Source organism: Mesoplodon densirostris, chromosome 2 (genome assembly GCF_025265405.1).
Source record: "Mesoplodon densirostris isolate mMesDen1 chromosome 2, mMesDen1 primary haplotype, whole genome shotgun sequence".
Classification (NCBI taxonomy): Eukaryota; Metazoa; Chordata; class Mammalia; order Artiodactyla; family Ziphiidae; genus Mesoplodon; species Mesoplodon densirostris.
Window position 1 is genome coordinate 67,625,178 of NC_082662.1, and position 26,832 is coordinate 67,652,009.

General features: G+C 36.6%; 1 protein-coding gene across 2 annotated transcripts in view; it reads left to right on the forward strand.

Moving 5' to 3' along the window:
* Positions 1-12,359, forward strand: part of ACADM (acyl-CoA dehydrogenase medium chain) — a 48,811-nt gene extending 36,452 nt beyond the window's left edge. Inside the window, exons 11-12 of one of the 2 annotated variants that reach the window (XM_060084560.1) lie at positions 10,039-10,287; positions 11,579-12,359. In XM_060084560.1, coding sequence (XP_059940543.1) covers positions 10,039-10,287; positions 11,579-11,650 — 321 coding nt within the window. In that variant the 3' untranslated portion in view covers positions 11,651-12,359. The remainder of the gene's footprint in view (positions 1-10,038; positions 10,288-11,578) is intronic. The other variant, XM_060084569.1, reaches the window with a different exon arrangement.
* Positions 12,360-26,832: the final 14,473 nt, after the last annotated feature.

A 26,832-nucleotide genomic window follows, 5' to 3' on the forward strand; every position in this document is an offset into this window, starting at 1 on the left:
AGAGTATTCAGCACCACCAAACAAGCTTTACAACAAATGCTAAAGGAACTTCTCTAGGCAGGAGACACAAGAGAAGGAAAAGACCTACAATAACAAACCCAAAACAATTAAGAAAATGGTAATAAGAACATACATAGCGATAATTACCTTAAATGTAAATGGATTAAATGCTCCAACCAAAAGACACAGACTGGCTGAATGGATACAAAAACAAGACCCATATATATGCTGTCTACAAGAGACCCAATTCAGACCTAGGGATACATATGGGCTGAAAGTGAGGGGATGGAAAAAAGATATTCCATGCAAATGGAAATCAAAAGAAAGCTGGAGTAGCAATTCTCATATCAGACCAAATAGACTTTAAAATAAAGACTATTACAAGAGACAAAGAAAGACACTACATAATGATCAAGGAATCAATCCAAGAAGAAGATATAACAATTGAAAATATTTATCTACCCAACATAGAAGCATCTCAATACATAAGGCAAATGCTAACAGCCATAAAAGGGGAAATTGACAGTAACACAATAATAGTAAGGGACTTGAACACACCACTTTAACCAATGGACAGATCATCAAAAATGAAAATAAATAAGGAAACACAAGCTTTAAATGATACATTTAACAAGATGGACTTAACTAATATTTATAAGACATTCCATCCATAAACAACAGAATACACTTTCTTCTCACATGCTCATGGAACATTCTCCAGGATAGATCATATCCTGGGTCACAAATCAAGCCTTGGTAAATTTAACAAAATTGAAATCATATCAGGTATCTTTTCCTACCACAATGCTATGAGACTAGATATCAATCATGGGAAAAAATCTGTAAAAAATACAAATACATGGAGGCTAAACAATACACTAATTAATAACCAAGAGATAAGTGAAGAAATCAAATAAGAAATCAAAAAATACCTAGAGACAAATGACAATGGAGACACGACGACCCAAAACCTATGGGATGCAGCAAAAGCAGTTCTAAGAGGGAAGTTTATAGCAATACACTCCTACCTCAAGAAACAAGAAACATCACAAATAAACAACCTAACCTTACACCTAAAGCAATTAGAGAAAGGAGAATTTAAAAAAACCCTAAGTTTGTAGAAGGAAAGAACTCATAAAGATCAGATCAGAAATAAATGAAAAATAAATGAAGGGAACAGTACCAAAGATCAGTAAAATTAAAAGCTGGTTCTTGGAGCAGATAAACAAAATTGATAAGCCATTAGCTAGAATCATCAAGAAAAAAAGGGGAAGACTCAATAGAATTAGAAATGAAAAAGGAGAAGTAACTACTGACACTGCAGAAATACAAAAGATCATGAGAGATTACTACAAGCAACTCTATGCCAATAAAATGGACAACCTGGAAGAAATGGACAAATTCTTAGAAAAGCACAACCTTCTGAGCCTGACCAGGAAGAAATAGAAAATATGAACAGACCAATCACAAGCACAAAAGTTGAAACGGTGATTAAAAACCTTCCAACAACCAAAGCCCAGGACCAGATGGATTCACAGGTGAATTCTGTCAAACATTTAGAGAAGAGCTAACACCTATCCTTTTCAAACTCTTCCAAAATATAGCAGAGGGAGGAACACTCCCAAACCCATTCTACGAGACCACCATCATCCTGATACCAAAACCAGACAAAGATGTCACAAAGAAAGAAAACTACAGGCCAATATCACTGATGAACATACGTGCAAAAATCCTCAACAAAATACTAGCAAACAGAATCCAACAGCAAACTAAAAGGATCATACACCATGATCAAGTGGGGTTTATTCCAGAAATGCAAGGATTCTTCAATATATGCAAATCAATCAATGTGATACACCATATTAACAAATTGAAGGAGAAAAAGTATATGATCATCTCAATAGATGCAGAAAAAGCTTTTGACAAAATTCAACACCCATTTATGTTAAAAACCCTCCAGAAAGTAGGCATAGAGGGAAATTACCTCGACATAGCAAAGGCCATATATGACAAACCCACAGCCAACATTGTTCTCAATGGTAAAAAACTGAAACAATTTCCACTAAGATCAGGAAGAAGACAAGGTTGCTCACTCTCACCACTATTATTCAATATAGTATTGGAAGTTTTATCCACACCAGTCAGAGAAGAAAAGGAAATAAAAGGAATCCAAATTGGAAAAGAAGAAGTAAAGCTGTCACTGTTTGCAGATGACATGATCCTATACATAGAGAATCCTAAAGATGCTACCAGAAAACTACTAGAGCTAATCAATGAATTTGGTAAAGTAGCGGGATACAAATTAATGCACAGAAATCTCTTATATTCTTATACACTAATGATGCAAAATCTGAAAGAGAAATTAAGGAAACACTCCCATTTACCATTGCAACAAAAAGAATAAAATACCCAGGAATAAACCTACCTAAGGAGACAAAAGACCTGTATGCAGAAAATTATAAGACACTGATGAAAGAAAGATGATACAAACATATGGAGAGATATACCATGTTCTTGGATTGGAAGAATCAACATTGTGAAAATGACTCTACTACACAAAGCAATCTACAGATTCAGTTCAATCCCTAACAAAGTACCAGTGGCATTTTTTACAGAACTAGAACAAAACATCTTAAAATTTGTATGGAGACACAAAAGACCCCGAATGGCCAAAGCAATCTCGAGAAAGAAAAACGAAGCTGGGCGAATCAGGCTCCCTGACTTCGGACTATACTACAAAGCAAGACACTGTGATACTGGCACAAAAATGGAAATATCGATCAGTGGAACATGATAGAATGCCCAGAGGTAAACCCACGCACATATGGTCACGTTATCTTTGATAAAGGAGGCAAGAATATACAGTAGAGAAAAGATAGCCGTTTGAATACGTGGTGCTGGGTGAACTGTACAGCTACATGTAAAAGAATGAAATTAGAACACTGCCTAACGCCGTACACAACAATAAACTCAAAATATATTAAAGACCTAAATGTAAAGCCAGACACTATAAAACCCTTAGAGGAAAACACAGGCAGAGCACTCTTTGACATAAATCACAGCACGATCCTTTTTTACCCACCTCCTAGAGAAATGGAAATAAAAAGAAAAATAAGCAAATGGGACTTAATGGAACTTAAATGCGTTTGCACAGCAAAGGAAACCATAAAAAAGATGAAAAGACAACCCTCAGAATGGGAGAAAATATTTGCAATCGATGCAACTGACAAAGGATCAATCACCAAAATATACAAGCAGCTCATTCAGCTCAATATCAAAAAAGTAAACAACCCCATCCATAAATGGGCAGAAGACCTAAATAGACATTTCTCCAAAGAAAATATACAGATTGCCAACAAGCACCTGAAAGGATGCTCAACATCACTAATCATTAGAGAAATGCAAATCAAAACTACAATGAGGTGCCACCTCACACCAGTCAGAATGGCCCTCATCAAAAAATCTACAAACAGTAAATGCTGGAGAGGGTTTGGTGAAAAGGGAACACTCTTGCACTGTTGGTGGGAATGTAAATTGATACAGCCACTATGGAGACCATTATGGAGGTTCCTTAAAAAACTACAAATAGAACTACCATACAACCCAGCAATGCCACTACTGGGCATATACACTGAGAGAACCATAATTCAAAAGGAGTCATGTACCACAATGTTCATTGCAGCTTTATGTACAATAGGCAGGACATGGAAGCAACCTAAATGTCCATCGACAGATGAATGGATAAAGAAGATGTGGCGCATATATACAGTGGAATATTACTCATCCCTAAGAAGAAATGAACTTGAGTTATTCGTAGTGAGATGGATGGACCTAGAGTCTGTCATGCAGAGTGAAGTAAATCAGAAAGAGAAAAACAAATACCATATGCTAACACATATATATGGAATATATAAAAATAATGGTTCTGAAGAACCTAGAGGCAGGACAGGAATAAAGACGCAGGTGTAGAGAATGGACTTGAGGACACGGGATGTGGGGAAGGGTAAGCTGGGAGGAAGTGAGAGAGTGGTATCACTAATGTATACTACCAAATGTAAAATTGATAGCTAGTGGGAAGCAGCTGCATAGCATAGGGAGATCAGCTTGTTGCTTTTTGACTACCTAGGGGGTGGGGGGGAGGGAGATGCAAGAGGGAGGAGATATGGGGACATATGTATGTGTATAACTGGCACACTTTGTCATAAAGCAGAAACTAACACACCATTGTGAAGCAATTATATTCCAATAACAATATTTAAAAAAAAAAAAGAAAAAAAAGATTTGAACCCAAGTAGTCAGTTATTAAAGAGTCTGTCCTCTTTGCACACTCTACATGTGCTATTTCCAGAGATATAAAAGAAGTTTGATATAGCCTCTGCCTTCAGGAGCCATTGACTTTGGAGATAAGGTACATATCAGAAAAGAAATATTAAGAAATAATATAGAGCAATATAACATTAAGTCCCAAAATGAGATCTACATACAGGGTTACAGAACCAAAAGGAGAGAGACTGTCTTGGGCTAGACGTGTTACAGGGATTCTGAGCTGGATTTAGAAAAGAGTTTCTCAAAGCATGGGCTGAAATGGAACTGAATGAGACTCTTTGGGAGTATTAATTAAAAACATAAACTGGGTACCACCCTAGATTTTTAAATCAAAATCTTTCAAGAGAAGCATGGGCATGTTATACCAGGTTGCTGAGGCTGTAGTGAAATAAGTGATTCTGCCTAATGCCAATGGGAATATAAATTGGTGTAACTTTTATGAACCACATTTTGGCAATATATATCTAAAGTACCTACCTTTAGGCCCACATTGCAATGGTTATACTACAGCTACATTTCATATAATATTTATCTTTCAGATATACTCCCATTATGTGCAACATGACATTTTTATAGATTGTTTATTTCAGCATTGTGTGGAAACAGCCTAATACTATAAACAGCCAAGATTTTGATCATCAATACAGTGGAATACCCTGCAGTTCTAAAAAAGAATAAAGAAGTTCTCTATGTATTGATATATAGAGTGCTTAGATTTATTGATAAGTAAGAAAAGCAAAATGAAAACCCATCAAAATGGTAGGCTACCATATGTATAAAAAAGGGAGAGACAATGGGGGGTGGGAAAAAAATGAGGGATAGACAATAGATGTATTTGCTTACCTGTGTATATAATATCTCTGAGAAAATGAAAAACAAACTGTTAACCTGATTACCTCCAGGAGGGGGAATTAAATGGGGTGGGGAAGGGCAGGGATGATACAAGTAGGAAGAAAATTTGAACTTTCAACTGGTGGTTGTATTACCTATTCAAAAATGAAACCAAAAACAAAAAACTGAAAGAATCATTGACTTAGAAGAATGGACACAATTCAGGCAGATAGTAATAAGAGAAGATATTACTTTCCTTATCCTACATAGGAATTATTCATATTGGTTAATAATGCCTCCTCTAAGACTTAATTACCACACCGGTCTCAAGCAACTTGTCATGTTCTAAAGTACTAAATAGAGTAAATATATGAAATTGAACACCTCAGTTTTTTGTTTTATTTTCTGTGACCTTTAGTTCCTATTAGTTTGTACACAGTCATAGAATGTGTGTGGTCTTTTTTATAACCTATTGGTCTTCAAAACCCATTTTGGTGTTGCATACTACACAAAGCACCTTTCTAATAATCTTAGTATTCTTGTTTCTGAATGCCTTTAGGACTTCTTTGAATATATATTAAAGGATATGTTCCATTCCATGTCCATTGTAGAATAATTTATGTGATACAATATAAGTAAAATTAAGTAAAAAAAGTTATTCATAATCCCGTTGTCCAGAGAAAATTACTGTAAATTTTTTCATTTTGCTCTATATTCCCTTTTTCCAAAAAAAATATATATATATATATATAGTACATGTGTTTGTGGTTTTTTTTTTTTTTTTTTTTTTTTTTTTTCTTTTTGTGGTATGCGGGCCTCTCACTGTCGTGGCCTCTCCCGTTGCAGAGCACAGGCTCCGGATGCGCAGGCCCAGCGGCCATGGCTCACGGGCCCAGCCGCTCCGCGGCATATGGGATCCTCCCAGATTGGGGCACGAACCCGTATCCCCTGCATCGGCAGGCGGACTCTCAACCACTGCGCCACCAGGGAGGCCCTGGTTTTTTTAATTGATGTATAGTTGACATACAATATTATATTGGTTTCAGGTGTACAACATAGTGATTTGACAGGCAAACACATTAAGAAATGATCACCACTATAAGTCTAGTAACCATCTTTCAACATACTAAATTACTGTAGTATTATTGACTATATTCCTTATGCTGTATATAACATCCCTATGACTTATTTATTTATATAACATGGGAGTACATATATCTTTTTGAATTAGTGTTTTTCTGTTCTTCAGGTAAACCCAGAAGTGGAATTGCTGGATCAATTTTTAATTTTTAATTACTTAATTAAGTACTATTTTTAATTTTTTTAGGAACCTATATACTGTTTTCCATAGTGGCTGCACAAATTTACATTCCCACCAGCAGTACATGAGGGTTTCATTTTCTCCACATTGTTGCCAACACTTGTTATTGGTTGTCTTTTTGATAACAGCCTTTCTGACAGGTGTGAGGCAATATTTCACTGTGGTTTTGATTTGCATTTTCCTGATGATTAGTGACTTTGAGCATCTTTTCATGTGTCTATTGGCCATCTTTGTGTTTTTGGAAAAATATCTAATCAGGTCCTCTGCCCATTTTTTATTGGATTTCTTTTTTTGATAAGTTGCATTTTTTAATGTAATTTGTATATTAACCCTTATCAAATATATCATTTGCAAATATCTTCTCCCATTCAGTAGGTTGCTTTTTCATTTTGTTGATGATTTCCTTCACTGTACAAAAGCTTTTTAGTTTTTACTTTTATCTACTTCCATGTGTTTATTTTTGCTTTTGTTGCCCTTGCCTGAGGAGACATCCAAAAAATATTGATAAGACCAATGTAAAAAAGCATACTGCCTCTGTTTTCTTCTAGGAGTTCTATGGTTTCTGGTCTTACTTTTAATTCTTTAATCCATTTTGAGTTTATTTTTGTATATGGTGTAAAGAAATGGTCCAGTTTTGTTTTTTGCATGTAGCTGACCATTTTTTAAACTGGCTGTCTTTTCCCCATTGTATATTCTTACCTTCTTTGTTGAAGATTAATTGATCATATAAGTGTTCATTTATTTCTGGGCTTTCTATTCTGTTCCATTGATCTATGTGTCTCTTTTTGTGCCAGTGTCATACTGTTTTGATTTCTATAGCTTTGTAGTATAATTTGAAATCAGGAAGCATGATACCTCCAGCTTTGTTCTTTCTCAAGATTGCTTTGGTTTTTCAGGGTCTTTTTGGTTCCACACAAATTATAGGATTATTCTAGTTCTGTGAAAAATTCTGTTGGTATTTTGATATTCATATTGTTATGAATCTGTAGATTGCTTTGGATAATATGGGTATTTTAACAATATTAATTCTTCCAATCCATTAGCATGGACTCTCTTTCTATTTGTATCATCTATGTTTCTTTCATCAATGCCTCACAGTTTTCAGAGTACAGGTCTTTTACCTCCTTGCTTACTTTTATTCCTAGCTATTCTTGTTGATGCAATTGTAAATGGAATCATTTTCTTTTCTCTTTCTGACAGATCATTATTAGTGTATAAAAATGCTACAGCATTCTAATAGTTTTTTTGTGGAGTCTATAGGGTTTTCTATATCATCATCTGCAAACAGTGACAGTTTTACTCCTTTCTTTCTAGTGTGGATGCTTTTTACCTCTTTTTCTTGTCTGATTGTTGTGGATAGGACTTCCAATTCTGTGTTGAATAAAAGTGGTGGGAGTGGGCATCCTTGTCTTGTTCCTGATCTTAGAGGAAATGCTTTCAGCTTTTTGCCATTGAGTATGATGTTAGCTGTGGTTTTTGTCATTTATGTCCTTAATTATGTTAAGGTATGTTCCCTCTACACACACTTGGTTGAGTGTTTTTATCATAAATGGGTGTTGAATTTTGTCAAAAGCTTTTTCTGCATCTATTGAAATGTTTATATGGTTTTTATCCTTCATTTCGTTAACATGGTTTATCACGTTGACTGACTTGCGGCTATTGAACCATCATTGCATCCCTGGAATAAATCCCTCTTGATCTCATGGTATATGATCTTTTTAAGATATTAATGAATTTGGTTTGCTATTATTTGTTGAGGATTTTAGCATCTATGTTCATCTGGGATATTGGCCTATAATTTTTATGTATTTTTACTTTTTGTTTTTGGTAGTGATTTGCTTTTGGTATCAGAGTAATGCTGTCTTTGTAGAGTGAGTTTGGGAGCATTCCTTCCTCAATTTTTTGGAATAGTTTGAGAAGGATAGGTGTTAAGTCTTTGTTAAATGTCTGGTAGAATTCACCTGTGAAGCTGTCTGGTCCTGGACTTTGGTTTCTTGGGAGTTTTTCATTACTGATTCAATTTCATTACTAGTAATTGGTCTGTTCAAATTTTTCTTCCTTATTTAGTCTTCTTAGGTTATATGTCTAAATGAATTTACCCATTTCTTCCAGGTTGTCTGATTTGTTGGCATGTAATTTTTGTAGTAATCTCATGATATTTTGTGTGTCTGTGATATTGGTTGCATCTTGTCCTCTTTTGTTTCTGATTTTATTTCTTTGGGTCCTGTCTTTTTTTGATGAGTCTGGCTAAAGATTTATCAATTTTGTTTATCTTTTCAAAGAATCAGCTCTTAGTTTCATTGATCTCTTTTGTATTTTTTTGTCTTGATTTCATTTATTTCCACTCTGAGCTGTATTATTTCCTTTGTTCTATTAACTTTGGACTTATTTGCTTTTCTTTTTCTAGTCTCTTTATGTGTAAGGTTAATTGTCTATTTGAGATTTTTCTTGTTTCTTGAGGAAGGCCTGTATTGCTGTAAACTTCTTAGAACTGCCTTTGTTATGTCCCATAGATTTTAGAACATTGTGTTTCCATTTTCATTTGTCTCCAGGTATTTTTAAATTTCCTCTTTGATTTCTTCAGTGAACCATTGGGTTTTTTAGTAGCATGTTGTTTAGATTCCACGTTTGTGTTTTTTGCAGGATTTTGTTTTGTTTTTGTAGTTGATTTATAGTCTCTACCATTGTGGTCAAAAAAGATGTTTGACATGATTTCAACCCTGTTACATTTATTGAGACTTTTTTTGTGGCCTCACGTTATCTATCCTGCAGAATGTCCCATGTGCTGTTTAACAGAATGTGTGTTCTGCTCTTTTGGGGTCATGAATATATTTTTCCAACACTGTAAGCATACTACATTTTTGAAATTTTCACATATCAAGGTATGGTGAACATATTTCCATCTTATAACATATCTTGGCCATCTAACTCATAGAAAACTCACTGTCGCCTCGTGAAAGTATTTGTCTAAGTCTCCTATTTAATTATGAACCTGTAGAGGATAAGAAACATCTTTTATTTGTCTTTGTCACTTTCCCATCAGCACCTGATACAGTGCCAGATTATTTTTCACTACCTATGGCAATTTTCTTTAAAAAGTCCCAGAAGATACTCTGAAGGATCCATATAATTTTTGTGGTATTTTTGTCAAAAATTATAACCTCATTCCACTCCTGAGAAAACATTAGGCAAACCCAAATTGAGGGACAGTCTACAAAAAAATAACCAATAAGTATTATTCAAAAGTGCACCATGGTCATGAAAGAGAAGGAAAGACTAGGAAGAAATAGCAACTTAATTCAGTTGGAATCCTGGATGGGATCTTTCAACAGAAAAAGGACATTGGTGGAAAACATGGCCAAATTTGAATAAAATATATAGTTTAGCTGATAACATTTTACCAATGTTTATTATACTATGGTTTTGTAATATGTTACCACTGGAGGAAGCAGAGTGTAACTTTTTAAGTCTAAAATTAGTTTTAAAAGTTAAAAAAAAAGTTCCAGGGAAAAAACTTTTAGTCAATAAATATCCTTAAGCTTTTTTCTGTTTAATTCTAGCACCAAGGAGTATCATTTTTGCTGGCTGACATGGCAATGAAAGTTGAACTAGCTAGATTGAGTTACCAGAGAGCAGCTTGGGAGGTTGATTCTGGTCGCCGAAATACCTATTTTGCTTCTATTGCAAAGGCATTTGCTGGAGATATTGCAAATCAGGTAGCTACTGATGCTGTTCAGATTTTCGGAGGCAACGGATATAATACAGAATATCCTGTAGAAAAACTAATGAGGGATGCCAAGATCTATCAGGTAGGGTGTTAAAAATGATTTTTATTGATTTTTAAGGAACATAATATAAATGACATAGTAGATTTCTGATTGTTTATAGATTTTTATGTCACAGGTAATAATAAATCATTGTAATAAATGGCTGTGAGCCTAAATTTTTGTAACTAATTAACACAAGGAAGAATGTTACATTGAAGTGTATTCCTTGAGAGAGAATAGGCTAACAAAGTAAATGGTGCAGACATGTACAGGATGTCTGGATCAGCCTTCTTTGATTCTTAACATCCCAGCTAATTGTAACCCACTCTTTGCTCTCCTAAAAGTATGTGTATCATTTAAATTAATTAAATTATTTTATTTTGAATCTCACCTGACAACTCTTGAAGTCATATTTGGGAGATAAAAAAACAACATGAGGAGAAAGTGATATAGATGACTCTGTCTTATAAATTAAATTCATGGTTAGAAAAACTTAGAGATAGGAGTAATTTAGTGAAATAAATGCTCATGTCCACATGTAGTTTAAGTAATTATAAGCCATGATTCTCAATATCTCTTCCCTTGCTTTCCTCAACCCCCAGCAAATTATTTGACAAATCCAGTCATTTGAAATCCAGAGGTAGAATCATAGAATGTTAGAGAAAGAAATTTAGACAGTGCAGCCCCTCAATTTAGACTTGAAAAAACTGAGAACCAGAATTTGTGCCTTATCCAAAGTTATGGGTTTATCTGGTAATACTCTCCCTTCCCTGGAGCTTGTAATTATTACGTTTTAGCTTTTCTCTGCCATCTGAACTAATAAATGATTAGAAGTTTAAACTGGAAGTGAGGGCTGGCTACTAGGGCTACCTAAATGAACAAAAACAAATCCTTCCAGCATCTTTTTCTTTAGCAACTGTGTTCCTTAGGCAACAAGAGATAAAAATCAGGTTTAAGAGCAGAACAGAAAATGACTGACGGCGACAACTAGCTAAAAACAGTTCAAAAAAGTTGGTTAAATATTTTAGCAACATTGAACTTTAGATTTCCCAAACACTTTTTGAAATGTTAATATCCTTTTCTTTGATGTTTTAAGACTGTCCTCCAAAATTTTGGTAAATGAGTTTTTATAATAATTTTAACTAATCTTTAGAGAATTTATGTATTTTCCTGGGTTTCAGAAAATCAAGTTTCAGAATCACTGTAGACTACAGACCTTATATATGGTTTGATTCAGTTTGGTATTGCAGTGGAGCTTAGAGTACTGTCCGAAATACTGGGTGTTTACATACGAAAGATATTTAACCTACATGTATTTTCTTATTTTTTGCAGATTTATGAAGGTACAGCACAAATTCAAAGGATTATTATAGCCCGTGAACACATTGGCAGGTATAAAAATTAACCAGATCACCATGTTAGTAATTGTTGAGTAATTAGAACATGATCTACTACTTAAAACTCCAGGAAAGAGAAAGAGCGGGCTTTAAGGTTTTTTCCAGTAAAAATTTTAAAATAAGTACTCTTATACTAAACCTATGCAACTGATGCTAATAGTATTCTATTTTTGTTTAGCTTTATGACTTGCCTTTTCTATAATAAATTTGGTTTTATTAAAATTATGTGTTGTCCTTTAGTTCCACTGTACCTGAATCACATTAACCTAGAAAGATACATTTGGCTTGTTGTTTTGACCTCTTATAATTAAAGTAACAGAAATTTCTTGGAATTTCAGTGTTTTTCCAGTGACAGGAAGGAGGGTTTATAAAAGTATTCAGAATGTTCCAAAATTTACATTGAGAAAGTATTCTAGGATTTAAATAACTTGCCAGTGACTTTGTAGACTTAGTGGTATTTGTGTTAGAGGAGTTAATTTTACTGCAATTTGAAAAGCATTTGTTTTCCATTTTGTACAGTAATAACCAAAAATTTGATGTTCATATTCTCCCTTTATACAATGACCAAAAGTTACTTGAAAATCTTGTTTAATTCTGAGCCCACATTTCACTTGCCTTATTTAAAATAAATCAGTAAAATTTCCCTTAAATTATTTTTATATGACTCTATTGGTCTCTGGTTAACCTTTGGTCTACTGTACAGTCTCATTCCATGCATATACATTCTAAAAATAAACTTAACTAAAATTGTTCAGTTTTGTGTATCTGTTCAATTTGTGTATCTGTATTCTTTTCAAGACGTCTTACTACTTCATGCAAGTGTGTACTTGATTTATTTACTGTGATAGAAAAAAATTCATGTTTTGATTTTGAACTGCATAGTTACCTGTCCATTTGTTCATTAGATTGCATTATTAGATACTTCAGAAAATATCAGTATGAAATAATGAAAGAACCAAATGTGAATTTACTATTTCTTGGTAATCCTAAACATCAAATACTGCTAAAATATGTTATACTAAATGGTGCTTCTGACATCACTTATGATTTTTCAATTCTGATACCAACTGGGAATCCATAGTTCAATCCTATTCTGACAGTAACTTAGAATAGTTAGCATCAGACTCCACAGGTGTAAGGGCTCCGCCCACTCCATCTGAAGTGGTATCTCACTTCAGCAACACCACTATAAGTCCTGGATCCCCAGGCAACCCACACTTCTGACCACTTTGGCTACAAATTCGGGTATTCCCATGACCTTGCCCTTGGGTTTGATAATTTGCTAGAATGGGTCACAGAACTCAGGTAAAATACATTTACTGATTTATTACAAAGGAGGAAATGCAAAGGGCAAGGTATAAGGAGAGACACCGAGCTTTCATAACTTCTCCCAATGTACCACCCTCCCAGTACCTCAGTGTGTTCACTAATCTGAAAACTCTTGAATCTCATCGTTCAAGTTTCTGTAGAGAATTTACAGCCTCCGTCTCCTCCCCAGATGTCAAGCGTGGGGTTGAAGTTCCCACCTGCATTAGTTGGCTAAAGTTGCCATAACAAAATGCCACAAACTGGGTGGCTTAAACAACAGAAATTTATTTTTTCATAGTTCTGGAGGCTAGAAGTCCAAGATCAAGGTACCATCTGGGTTGGTTTCTGTTGAGGCCTCTCATCCTGGCTCCTAGACAGCTACATTCTCACTGTGTTCTCACATGGCCTCTTGTCTGTGCACATGCATAGTGAGAGAGTGAGCTCTAGTGTCTCTTCTTCTTACAAAGACACCAGTTTTATTAGATTAGAGCCATACCCTTATGACCTCATTTAATTCAATTACTTCTCTTAAGTCCCTGTCTTCAAACATGGTCAAATGGGAATGGTTAGGGCTTCGACATATGAATTTGGGGCGAGGGTGGGGGTGGCAGTTTAGACCACAACACTACCCTCTAATTACTTGGTCTTTCTGGTGACTGGCCCTATCCTGAGCCTCTTTAGGGGCTCCACCCTAAGTCACCTCATTAGCACAAACTCTACTATGATCTTTTGAAAGGGGCTCATTATGAATAATAAAAGAGGGACTTCCCTGGTTGTCCAGCAGTTAAGACTCCACACTCCCAGTGCAGGCCTGGGTTCGATCCCTGGTCAGGGAACTTGATCCCACATGCCACAAAAAAAATCCCGCATGCTGCAACTAAAGATCGCGCATGCTGCAATGAAGATCCTGTGTGCTGCAACTAAGACCTGGTGCAGCCAAATAAGTAAATAAATTTTTTTGAATTTATTTATTTATTTATTCATTCATTCATTTATTTTTTGGCTGCGTTGGGTCTTTGTTGCTGTGTGCAGGCTTTCTCTCGTTGTGGTGAGCGGGGGCTACTCTTTGTTGTGGTGTGCCGGCTTCTTATTGTACTGTCTTGTTGTGGAGCACGGGCTTCTAGGTGCGCAGGCTTCAGCAGTTGTGGCGCATGGGCTCAGTAGTTGTGGCTTGCAGGCTCTAGAGCGCAGGCTCAGTAGTTATGGTGCATGGGCTTAGTTGCTCCATGGCATGTGGGATCTTCCTGGACCAGGGCTTGAACCTGTGTCCCCTGCGTTGGCAGGTGGATTCTTAACCACTGCACCACTAGGGAAGTCCCTAAAATTTATTTTTTAAAAATAATAAAAGATACTCCTGTTGCTCAGGAAATTCCAAGGACTTGATGAGCGTGAAACGGAGCAGGACGCCATGGTCCTTCTCCCCCAACCCCATGTCCTTCACCTGCCTTTTGTCTGTGGAAAAACTTTAGCCAAAGAATAAGTTTAATCAGAGAAGTGAGAAAATGCAGAAGCAAAGAAAAGTCAAACAGGACAAAACAATAATAGTTTAGTCAGGAAGCAAAGTCAAGGACCTTTAGCTCCTCCTCAAGGGCTATAGATAATATTCTGAGCCATATCATGTGAGCTGTCTTACAGACACTGAAAGCCCCACCAGGTGGAAGAAGTTAACTACATTATGACCAGACTGTAGCCATGACATAAGCTGCTACAATTCTGAGAACTGGCCTCAAGGAAATGGGAACAAACTGACCCTGGAACTGAAGATTAACTGTACTTAAAACAATCAGGATGACGCTGGTCAGACCACTACATGACCAATTTCAAGATGACTGTCAGAGCTGACTATGCCATTTCTGCATGTAGCCCCCTCCCTCTGTATAAAAGCTCTTGCCTCCTGACTGTCAGGCTGGCGGGGAGTCAGCCTTTGGACAGGCATCTGTCCTTCCTCCCCTGGCCCCGCCCCCCCATTGCGGGCATCCAGAATAAAGCAAACTTTCTTTTCCACCAACCTTGCCTCTTTATTAGCTTTTGAGTGGCGAGCAGCTGGACCCCACTTTCACTTACAGGCTCACCCAGGGACTGGGGACAAAAACCAAATCCATTTCCTCTTACACCTCACTAAATTATGAAAATAAAAATCTAATCTTTTACCAAGAAAGTTTAAATGGCTTTTTCATGCTCAATTATGAAACTGTGTTTTAATGGTACAGCTCAAGATTGGTAGGAGATTTCTAAATAAATTGGATATTACATAGAAATTACAAGTTAAAAGGAATACATACATTCCAAATGCAAATTTGAATTTACACAAGTTCAAAAATTCACCTACGTATTGTAAATATAAAGCTTCTAGACATGTAACTGTATTCCAAAGCCACATAATGAGAATATTAAAGTACCTTTGATAAGCATTAAGCAATTATATAACTATCAATTAAGTGCTTTTAGTCACAAGTAACACAAATGAACTTAAGCTACTTAAGCTAAATATGGACAAATATATTTTAAGTATATTGAAGTGCCTCATGGATCTGAAGGCTGGAACAGAGTCAGTTTTAGGAAGGATCTAGAACCCAAATAGTCTTTAGGAACCCATGAAATAGTACATTTCTATCTCTCAACTCTACTTTCCCTGTCATGTTTCATTCTTTCTTGTTCTATAGCATAGCTTCTTCCTCTGCTTCTTTGATCCCATGATAGAATAAGACCTAATACTTATATATTAGATTTCCTGCCACTTACAAAAGCTGACTGGCAAGGGCCATTACAGCCAGGAGGATAGGTAGAGTCAGACTACAAACATGATTGTTAGTTGCCTACATCTGTGACTTGATGGTTCCTGGAAAATACATAATTTTATAAAAGATCTGGTATGTTTATGGCAACTTTATTGAATGTTTAAGGAATCTACCAGAGTCATCAATTTGCACATAGGGAGAAGAGTTTATTCCAAGACTCCTCTGAATTTAAAAAAAAAAAAAAAAAAGGCTGTTTACATGGCTTCTAGAATGACACCCATTGATTTGAATATATACCCTGTAACCAGATAATACAAAAGTTCTTTGGAGATTGAACTCTATAGGCAACAGGTTTTTTTTTTTTAAAGGTTTCATATAATTAATTAATGAATGAGAGAACTAACAAGATGTTAAAACTAGTATAAGGGAGAATTTGAAGAACAGACATATCGGCAGTTAGAAACGCTTAAAAGAATTTGCTAATAGATGTAAAACTGGTAGGGCGAAAAACCTAAAGAGGGGGTCATCTTCTCTTTTTTTTTTAGGACACACTGTGTGGCATGCAGGATCTTATTTCCCTGACCAGGGACCGAACCCGTGCCCTCTGCATTGGGAGCACAGAGTCTTAACCACTGGACAGCCTGGGAAGTCCCAGGGGTCATCTTTTCTATACAGGAGAAACCACTTGTAGTTCATGGCTCATTTTCATTACTCTCCATTTTCTATAATTTAACTTTTTTTTTTTTTTTTTTTTTTTTTTTTTGCGGTATGCGGGCCTCTCACTGTTGTGGCCTCCCCCGTTGCGGAGCACAGGCTCTGGACGCGCAGGCTCCGGACGCGCAGGCTCAGCGGCCATGGCTCACGGGCCCAGCCGCTCCGCGGCATATGGGATCCTCCCAGACCGGGGCACGAACCCGTATCCCCTGCATCGGCAGGCGGACTCTCAACCACTTGCGCCACCAGGGAGGCCCTATAATTTAACTTTTAACAGAGTTGTAAAACAGTTTACCCAGCCAGTAGACAATCACAGGTATATACCTCTTCAGAGGATCCATGAGATAATATCTAGCAGTCCACTAAAAGGACACTTAATAATTTCTTTTATACATTTCCACGTCTTTGACAATGTGTTTTGACAGTCTCTTTTCATGTGAGCATAAATAATCTGCCAAGATTACTCTTGATACAAAAAGACAGGTTTCATTAGGTTTGGCTTGATTACCTTTGTACAGTAAGGGTGTTAACTATGTAGGCCTCCTCAGATTTACTTTGCAAATCCAGAGATGTGCAATATTGAACAATTATTAAAGCTGCAGGATTAACCTCTGTACGAAAGTTTTCATAAGGCCACTGAAATTGGACTTCTAAAAGCCTCTGGAACCAAGCTCAAGAAACTATCTACCAGATTTCTCCAGTAGAAATTTACCTAAGAAATTTACCTAGAAATTTACCTAAGACTTTAGGTAAATTTCTTCCTCAGCATCTCTAAAATTTACTAGAGAAGGGACCTTCCTTACCATCTGTAAGACTGGGAACTTGTAAGCCAGGTACCATTCCAGTTTTACTGGGGCAGCTTTGTAGGCATTGACTCTACATATAAAGTCAACTTGTTTTTTTAATAATGGGTTTGTCATACATGAGTAAATGTGAATTGGTCTCAATTATGACACTCCAGGTATGGCTTTGGTTACACAATCAGTTTGTTCAATTATATCCTGGTAAACAGGAGTAAAGATTCCTTTTGATATTGCCATCAAATGTAAAGAGACTCAGTAAATGTTTCTAAATTCTGGGGACACAGAATCAGATACCATTTTAAAATTCCAGTTTACAAAAGCAGAATCAACTAAATTGAAGACTAGAGATAGCCTAAGAATTAAAAAGGGCTTCCTTAGATACCCATAAAAATAGAACATAACAACTGTATAAACAATATTCCAAACAAGTAATCATGATTAAATTTCCCTCAATGGTCCCTTCAGTTCTCTGTAATTGCTCTATTGGATCTTGGATCAGTAAACTACTTTCATGAAGCTGTCTGCTTCTAGTGGTTAAGAATCCGCCTGCCAATGCAAGGGACACAGGTTCGAGCCCTGGTCTGGGAAGATCCCACATGCCATGGAGCAACTAAGCCCATGCACCACAACTACTGAGCCTGTGCTCTAGAGCCGGCATGCCACAACTACTGAAGCCCACGTGCCTAGAGCCTGTGCTCCGCAACAAGAGAAGCCACCGCAGTGAGAAGCCCGTGCACTGCAATGAAGAGTAGCCCCCGCTGGCCGCAACTAGAGGAAGCCCATGCACAGCAACAAAGACCCAACGCAGCCAAAAAAAAATAAATTTAAATAAAATTTAAAAGTAAATAAATAATAAAAAGATGAACCAAAATTGATTAAAAAAAAAAAAAAGGTCTGCTTCTAGACAAAAGAGTTCTAGAAATCCTGACTCAGTCCACTGGTATGGTGTGAAATTTGTCTAAGCTATGTCAGTTTGGAAATGTGTACCCACAAAACTATTCTTTGATGTCTCTATTGACAGTTCAAAGCACCTGATTCTTCCCATGAGGCTCTGAGACTGTCCGTTCCTGAATGTACAAACTTTGGCCTGTACATCTATAGACAGAGCCCTCAAGCTAGCATCAGAGTAAAAGAGAAACTATCTGTAGATAACCGTTTTAGTTTAGGCTGCTACAACAATACCATTGCCAACTAAAGAATGTTACTTACCATCCAGTTCTGTTAAGAATTAAGCTCTTAGCCCCTGCAGTCACTGACCTTCAACACAGCCTGAAAGGAATTCAGGGCAGAATGAGGCATTCTATGCTCTGGGAAAACTGACAGAACAGACCTTCAGGAAAAATAGGTACTTTCAGGAGAAATTTTTTATGAACCTGGATTCTTGCATCTTCCCATACTTAGAAAAACACTAAAACCATTAACTAAGATATCTGTTCTTCATGTCTAGCAGCAACCTTCTAAAGAGATGTGTGCTGGGTTGCATATACCCCCTTCACCACAATCACATGTATACTGACCTCCCCCATTACCTCTTCAGAACAGTTTCTCAGAGCTATTTGAAAGTCTGTCTCCTGGGCTATAGTCCTCAGTAAGACACTGAATAAACACAACTCACAGTTTTTCTGTTGTACATTTTTTTTCAGTTGACACCATAGACTGAGTAGTTTAAACAACAATGTATTTCTCACGGTTCTAGAGGCTAGGAAGTCTAAGATCAAGATGCCTGCCCTCTTCTATGTTGCAGACTTCTAACGTCTTTTACACTAACATGGCAGAAATAGGGTGAGAGAGCTCTCTGGGGTCCCTTTTATAAGGGCACTAATCCCATTCATAAGGACTGTACCCTTATGACCTAATTACCTCCTAAAGATCCCACTTACTAATACCATCACACTGGGGATTCGGATTTCAACATATGAACTTGTGGGGGGACAGAAACATTCAGTCCATTGTAATGACCAAGACTGAAAGTTGTATAGACACCCAATAATATCAGAATGGAAGTGAGTTCAAATCTCTATTACAGCATAGTGCATAATTATTTCATAAGAATTTAACCATTATTTCCCCTGAGGGAAACAAAGAGAATTGACAAATCTCCAGGGCCTTCTCATAAAGTGTACAATTTTGGACATATTTATATTAATAACATTTTACCTATACAAATTTAAGCTATGGAAGGCTGAGTCAATCTGAAATATTTACCAAATTTTTCTATAAAGCTCCCACAGTATAGTGTTGGTAAATAAGAAATATGGGGCACATGAAATAAACTTAATTATTTCTAATGTCTTTCTTTTTATGAGGTGAAAGAATAGATTTTTTTATTTTCCAGCCTCCCAATCCCTCTCCTCCAGGAAATTTCAAAGATACATTTAGATGTAAAATATACCCTGAAACTTTTATTTTTCTAAATTCAAGATTTAACCTTGAGAAGGCAAAATCAAGAGATGTCAGAGATGATCTGATCACTTGATTAAGATAGGATTATAGGTACCTGAGAAAGAACACTTGTTTACCTATTTAATTAAAGGGACAATAAATAAAAATAAACACAGAAAAATATAACATGATTACACAGAACTTTGTTTCTCAAATGAGGAAACTTTGTGCCTTTTTTTAAAATAAGGGTATTAAAATTTCAACACATAGAACACAGAAAATTTATTCTGTAAGACAAAATCTCTGGTATGTATGCAGACGGTAAAGAGTAACCTTTTACCTTTGGTGAAGGGGTCAATCAGTAAACCAAGTAAGCAAGCCCCATAAAGCTGAGTGAACTTTGCCAAAATTTTAGCACCTTCCAGTGTTTTTTTTCAGATTCAGGTATTACACACCAAGGCAAATAAAATTCACTTTCCTAAAGTTTTGTCCTTCACAATGCTTTTTCATATTCTAGAACAAGCTGATACTTGGAACAAAACTACTCATTTTCTCTTGAAAAATAAAAACACATACCTAGTTGTATTTCTCTATCACTATTGGCCCAACTCTAGTGAAATAATAATCCTTATTATTATGACTTAATTGTAGAAACTAACTTCTACTTCAGAGAAAGCTGGGAAGCAGGTCATTGAGAACTGTTTTTCACACACAAACATTTTAGCAAAGCTCATGAATATTAACACAACTTTATACATCTATGCATATCCCTTTACACCTTGAAGTGGCAAAAAGAAACATATTTATTAAGTTGACCCAAATGTAACTTATTCCATAGCATATCAAAGTAAGAAACAAAAGTATATAAGCTTAAAATTATGTTCAATAATCAATGATTTAATATTCTATCCAAGAAACAATCCAGGCATATTTGATTATTCATTAATTAATTCAATATCAGTCCAAGGTTTTACATTTCCTAAAGATCATGGAAATTATCTATAATCTGACATAATTCAAAATATAATTACTGTTGGAATAAACAAATCTTGTTAGACTTATGATTCAATATGGTGGAACCCAAAATTACATTTTAAAAAATCTTAAACTTCATTTAGGTGTTAGGTTAGCTAATTTGAACAATAAATCATTATAAAAAGTTTAGGAAATCCAGACTAATTAGTCTCTTCATTTAAAAATAAACTGCACTTAAACATACAGTACTATACTTGTATTATACGGATAATTAGAGAAAAAGACACATAGCTGGGGCTTCCCTGGTGGCGCAGTGGTTGAGAGTCCGCCTGCCGATGCAGGGGACGCGGGTTCATGCCCCGGTCCGGGAAGATCCCACATGCCACAGAGCGGCTTGGCCTGTGAGCCATGGCCGCTGAGCCTGTGCGTGTGGAGCCTGTGCTCCGCAAAGGGAGAAGGCCACAACAGTGAGAGGCCCGCATACCGCAAAAAAAAAAAAAAAAAAGACACATAGCTGTTTTTCTCTTTGACCCAAATTACAAACCTCTCTAATTTGTCCACAGATTCATCTTACTATGTGAACTTGAATTTTTTTTTTTTTTTTTTTTTTGCGTTACGCGGGCTTCTCACTGTTGTGGCCTCCCCCGTTGCGGAGCACAGGCTCCGGACGCGCAGGCCCAGCGGGCATGGCTCACGGGCCCAGCCACTCCGCGGCATGTGGGATCCTCCCAGACCCGGGCACAAACCCGCGTCCCCCGCATCAGCAGGCAGACTCCCAACCACCGCGCCACCAGGGAGGCCCTGAACTTGAATTTTTAAAAATGTTTTTTGAGCTAGTAGTTTTTATCAGAATGACTGTTTTCCTTTAAAGTCTAGCTCGTTCAAAGTATTAGAAGTTAATTTTCACAATTTTTCTGTTAATTTGGGGACTAACCCATTTATATAAGTGCCTATTTATAAACTAATCAGAACAGAGTTCCTCAATATGAGGCATAATCTATTAGTTTACACTGTTCAGAAGTGGGAAAGTATTTCATAGATGTGCAATAAGAGGTCAAAGCCTTCCTCAATTATAGACAAACAGACACACTAAGAACTTAAAAGTTTCAGATCTACAAAAACTTCAGTCACAGGTCAAAAACAAACTCAACAGTCCAGATCTCAAAGCTGATTTTCTTTTCAGTGGGCTTTAAATTCTTAACTGATTAGAGCTCTCACACATAGACAAGAGTGAATAAACCAGATTCTCTGTCATTTCTCACCCATGAGAGAATAGACTTCTATAGCAGACAGAGATCATCAAGTGGGTCATAAAAACATAGTCTCAATCATTGCCACCAATGAGATTAAATTATGAACTGTGCCTGAAGCAGAAACAAAAACAAGACACAAAATCAGTAAGGAGGTGAAAAAAAAAAATCAGTAAGGAGGGCAAAACCTACATAAATAGAGTCCAGAAGAGTTAAGGCTGTGGAGTGGCTGTGAGAGCCAAGAAAAGACCTGCTTTGGCTTGGGTAGATCTTAAGGTGCCATTCTCAAGCAATGCAGTTTACTTACCTCTATCTGTTAAGTGTACTTGGGTATCTAAGGAAATGTATAATTTTCAAAATGGTAAAATCATGATGCATATAAATATAAAGTGAATACATGTCAAAAATTTTATTTAACTCATTAAAAAAGGAGGGATAATATATTAATATATTAAAACCAATTTCTAGCAACCAATTTAAATCTTAAAACCTAGATGTCTCAATGTATCTTTTTTTTTAAGCTTCAAGCTCTTTTTTATAGTTCATAATTAAAGGACAGGATTTTACATTTTATTTGTTTTAAATATTTATTTATTTATTTGGCTGCATGGGGTATTAGACGTGGCAGGCAGGATCTTTGTTGCCTGCATGCGGGATCTTTTAGGTGTGGCATGAGGGATCTAGTTCCCTGATCAGGGATCGAACCCGGGTCCCCTGCACTGGGAGCATGGAGTCTTAGCCACTGGACCACGAGGGAAGTCCCTTGGACAGGATTTTACATTTTAAAATGTTTTTCATCTACAACTTTGTTTAAAAGTTTCTCTTAAATCGCTCCAGAATTCTAGTCCTTATATACCTGCATCTTTCCTATCAGACTTCCTTTTATTATTGGAACTACTTAGTTAAGAAGGCCTGCAATTCTAAGACTTTAGACAAGATTTCATTTGCTTGAAGTGAATCCAAAAATGGAGGAATAAAAAAAAATCAGGGATGTCATAAAATATATAGAAGGTAATACAATTTTACAAGTGTAATATGAAGCATGGAGCATGTAATATTCTGCTTCTACATTTGCTATTTCAGAAATAAATGACTCATAGTGAAGACATGGAAGCAACCTAAATATCTATTGACAGATGAATGGATCAAGAAAATGTATATGTGTGTGTGTATACACACACACACACACACACACACACACACACACACAATGGAATATTACTCAGCCATAAAAAAGAATGAAATAATGCCATTTGCAGCAACATGGATGGACCTAGAGATTATCATATTAAGTGAAGTGAGTCAAAGACAAATATCATATGATATCACTTATATGTGGACTCTAAAAAGATGATACAAATGAACTTATTTACAAAACAGAACTAGACATAGAAAACAAACTTATGGTTACCAAAGAGGATAGCAGGGGGAGGGGGGTGGAGATAAATTAGGAGTTCAGCATTAACAGATACACGCTACTATTATGAAATAGGTAAACAAAAAGGACCTACTTTATAGCATAGGGAACTATACTCAATATCTTGTAATCACCTATAATTGAAAAGAATCTGAAAAATAATATATATATAAAACTGAAACACTTTGCTGTACATTTGAAACATTGTAAATAAGATATACTTCATTTAAAAAAATGACTCAGTTACTATGTTTCATTCATTCCAAAATGCATATTTTTTCTTATTTAACATCTCAGAAATCTGGGTAAGTTTTATGTTAATAGCCATTGGCTATTTTTTTCTACCTTTGATGTTTTTGCAACTGGGATGTGTCTTATAGTCAGTGGCATTTTAGGTAAAATATGATACTGTTGTCCCCTGAAAATGCTATTCTGTGACATAATAAAGATGTTAAACCAGAGTAGAAACAGTTTAGATATTGAATGTTAATGAAACTATGTTCATAGTTGTAGTCAGTCACAATATGGTCTTTGAACAAAATTGTAGGTAAAGAGGAATCCTTTTATTTACAAAATGATATGTGTAATATATGAAATGGTGAACAAAACAGACACTACAGCTCTCATAAAGCTCATAGACTACAGCAGCATTGTCCAGCGGAAACATAAGGTGATCTACATGTGTAATTTAAAATTTTCTAATAGTCACATTAAAAAAGTAAAAAATAACAGATGAAATTAAGTTTAAGAAAATACTTTAACCCAATATATCCAAAATATTTCAGCAATCAATACTTTTAAATTATTAATGAGATATTTCTATTTTTCTTACTAAGTCTTTGAAATGGGGTGTGTATTTTATACTTACAACACATCTCAAATCAGAGTGGTCACATTTCAAGTGCTCCATGTGGCTGTATTGGACAGCGAAGGTCTAGAGGCAGAGATGAACTTGTTTTTTTAATATATATATATATATATATATATATATATATATATATATATATAGGTAGCTACTTTTCTTTGGAGGGGAGATATCTTCATTTTTTTGAAGAGGTAAAACATACCAAGTTTCAAAAGTATCAGAGTACTCAGTGAGAAGCTTTCCTTAAATCCTGTCCACAGCCACCCATTTCTCCTCCAGTAGGTAACTGCTTTGGTTCTGTGCATTCCCAAATATATCCATATATTTTTTTCCCTTTGTTTCCCACACAGATAGTAGTAGCATATGGAACATAGGTACATCGTTTGGTACATTCTGTTTTTGTTTTCACTTAACATATTTTGTAAATCTTTCCACACAATGTTTGCAGAGTTTCCTCATTCTTTTTAATGGCTGCATAATGAATACACCATAGTTTATTTCACCTTTTGATGGTTAAAATATTTGTTATTTTTTGCTATTATGAAGACTGCTGCTATGAATATTCTGGCACATCATGTCACTTCATAGCCAAGGGAGTGTATATGTAGGATAAATAGCTAGAAATAGAATTGCTGAATGTAATTACAAGAATTGCTAGAACAGATACTCCCTATACATATTTCCATTTTGCTCACCATTGTACCCCAACACCTAGAATAAATAATATTTGGCACATTCTAGGCATCCAATACATATCTGATGAATGAATTCATAAAGTAGGAAGAGAGGCTTACTTTTCATTACTTCAGCAGTTATTGCCTCGACCTGAATGTTTTATTTTGGATAGGATGCTTGTCTTATTCTTATTTTGAGTATTACTTTTCCCAGGAGACAGGACCTCTCCCTCTCTGCCTTGGTTTTTCTCACTCTACAACACTCCTCTCCAATCTGATTTAAGAGGCAAAAGAAAGCTGGGAAATTACATTACTATTGTGAAATAAAATTCATATTTTAAGGCAAGACAAGAAAATTTTAAACATAAAGATATTCTTCTGTGTCCTTTGGCCTCCGCTCTGCCCCCACTGTGCATTGTGTATCTGCATTATGCATCAACCAAACCTCCCCCATCAGCAGGAATACCTGCTCAACCGTAAAAAGCAACATTCTCCCAGCATCAACAAGACAGCTCCTTAAAAGATAACATTCCTTCCTGATCTTGTAAGGGGTCACATGACCTACCACGATGACACTTAGATATGGATTATGTAAACTGTCAATAATATGTCATTTGATGTACAGCCCTTTGTCTCAAAAAACATAACTGTACCTTCACTTGTAACCCGCGGAACAGTCCTCAGAGCTTTCTGAGATGCTCTTCCCAGGTTATAATCCTCAAATTTGGCTCGGATAAAAATTTCCATTTCTTTCTTGGAGCAACGGATTAATTTTTCGTCGACACTATTAACAAGGCAGACTTTTTAAAATAAAAATTATTAGGGCTAGAGACAATCATCACGTAATGATAAAAGGCTCAACTCAGCAGAAATAGATAATTCTAAACTTATATGCATTTAATAAAGTGGCCTCAAGCTAGAAATGCGAATATCAACAGAACTACAGGGCGAAATAATGAAATCTATCATCACAGTAGATCCAACATTCTCTCAATTACTGATAACCCACATATGTCACTGTGTCAGGAACCCTTCTCCAAATCGTTACGGAATGCAAGGATGTGTGGTGCCATTATTTTCTACTGGGTGCTCAAAAATGCTTAAGTATGGGAGTCCTAAAGAAAGCACAATTGAAAACAGCTGTGTTAACACACCTAGTAAATCCGACTTCTGTGGAAAGCGCATAAAAGGCACATGGGTGTTTCTTTGTTGAAAATTCAGTTCCAAATATTTCAGATATTAGTACTTCCTAAAGAAGTAGGGGGAGTAGGTGAGGGAGTCGGCCGTAATGGCCAAGGCAAACAGGAGGGGAATGTGAACATTTAATTAACATTCACTCAAAAACATTTACTGAACACTTAACTACGTGCAACTCTATTAATTACCAGTCATTTCAGATCTTCAAAGTTCAAAGAGTCTCAAGAATAAACTATTTCTTAAAAGTTATTCAAGGGGGCCTCCCTGGTGGCGCAGTGGTTGAGAGTCCGCCTGCCGATGCAGGGGATACGGGTTCGTGCCCCGGTCTGGGAGGATCCCATATGCCGCGGAGCGGCTGGGCCCGTGAGCCATGGCCGCTGAGCCTGTGCGTCCGGAGCCTGCGCGTCCGGAGCCTGTGCTCCGCAACGGGGGAGGCCACAACAGTGAGAGGCCCACATACCGCAAAAAGAAAAAAAAAAAAAAAAGTTATTCAAGGGCTTCCCGGGTGGCGCAGTGGTTGAGAATCTGCCTGCCAATGCTAGGGGACCGGGTTCGAGCCCTGGTCTGGGAAGATCCCGCATGCCGCGGGGCACCTGGGCCCGTGAGCCACAATTACTGAGCCTGCGCGTCTGGAGCCTGTGCTCCGCAGCAACAGAGGCCCCGATAGTGAGAGGCCTGCGCACCGCGATGAAGAGTGATCCCCGCTTGCCACAACTAGAGAAAGCCCATGCACAGAAACGAAGACCCAACACAGCCATAAATAAATAAATACATTTGGGGGGAAAAAAGTTATTCAGGTATTACACATTACTTAAAACCCTTGTAGACAAAACCGCGGACCTTACGAGACGAGAAAATTGGCGCCAG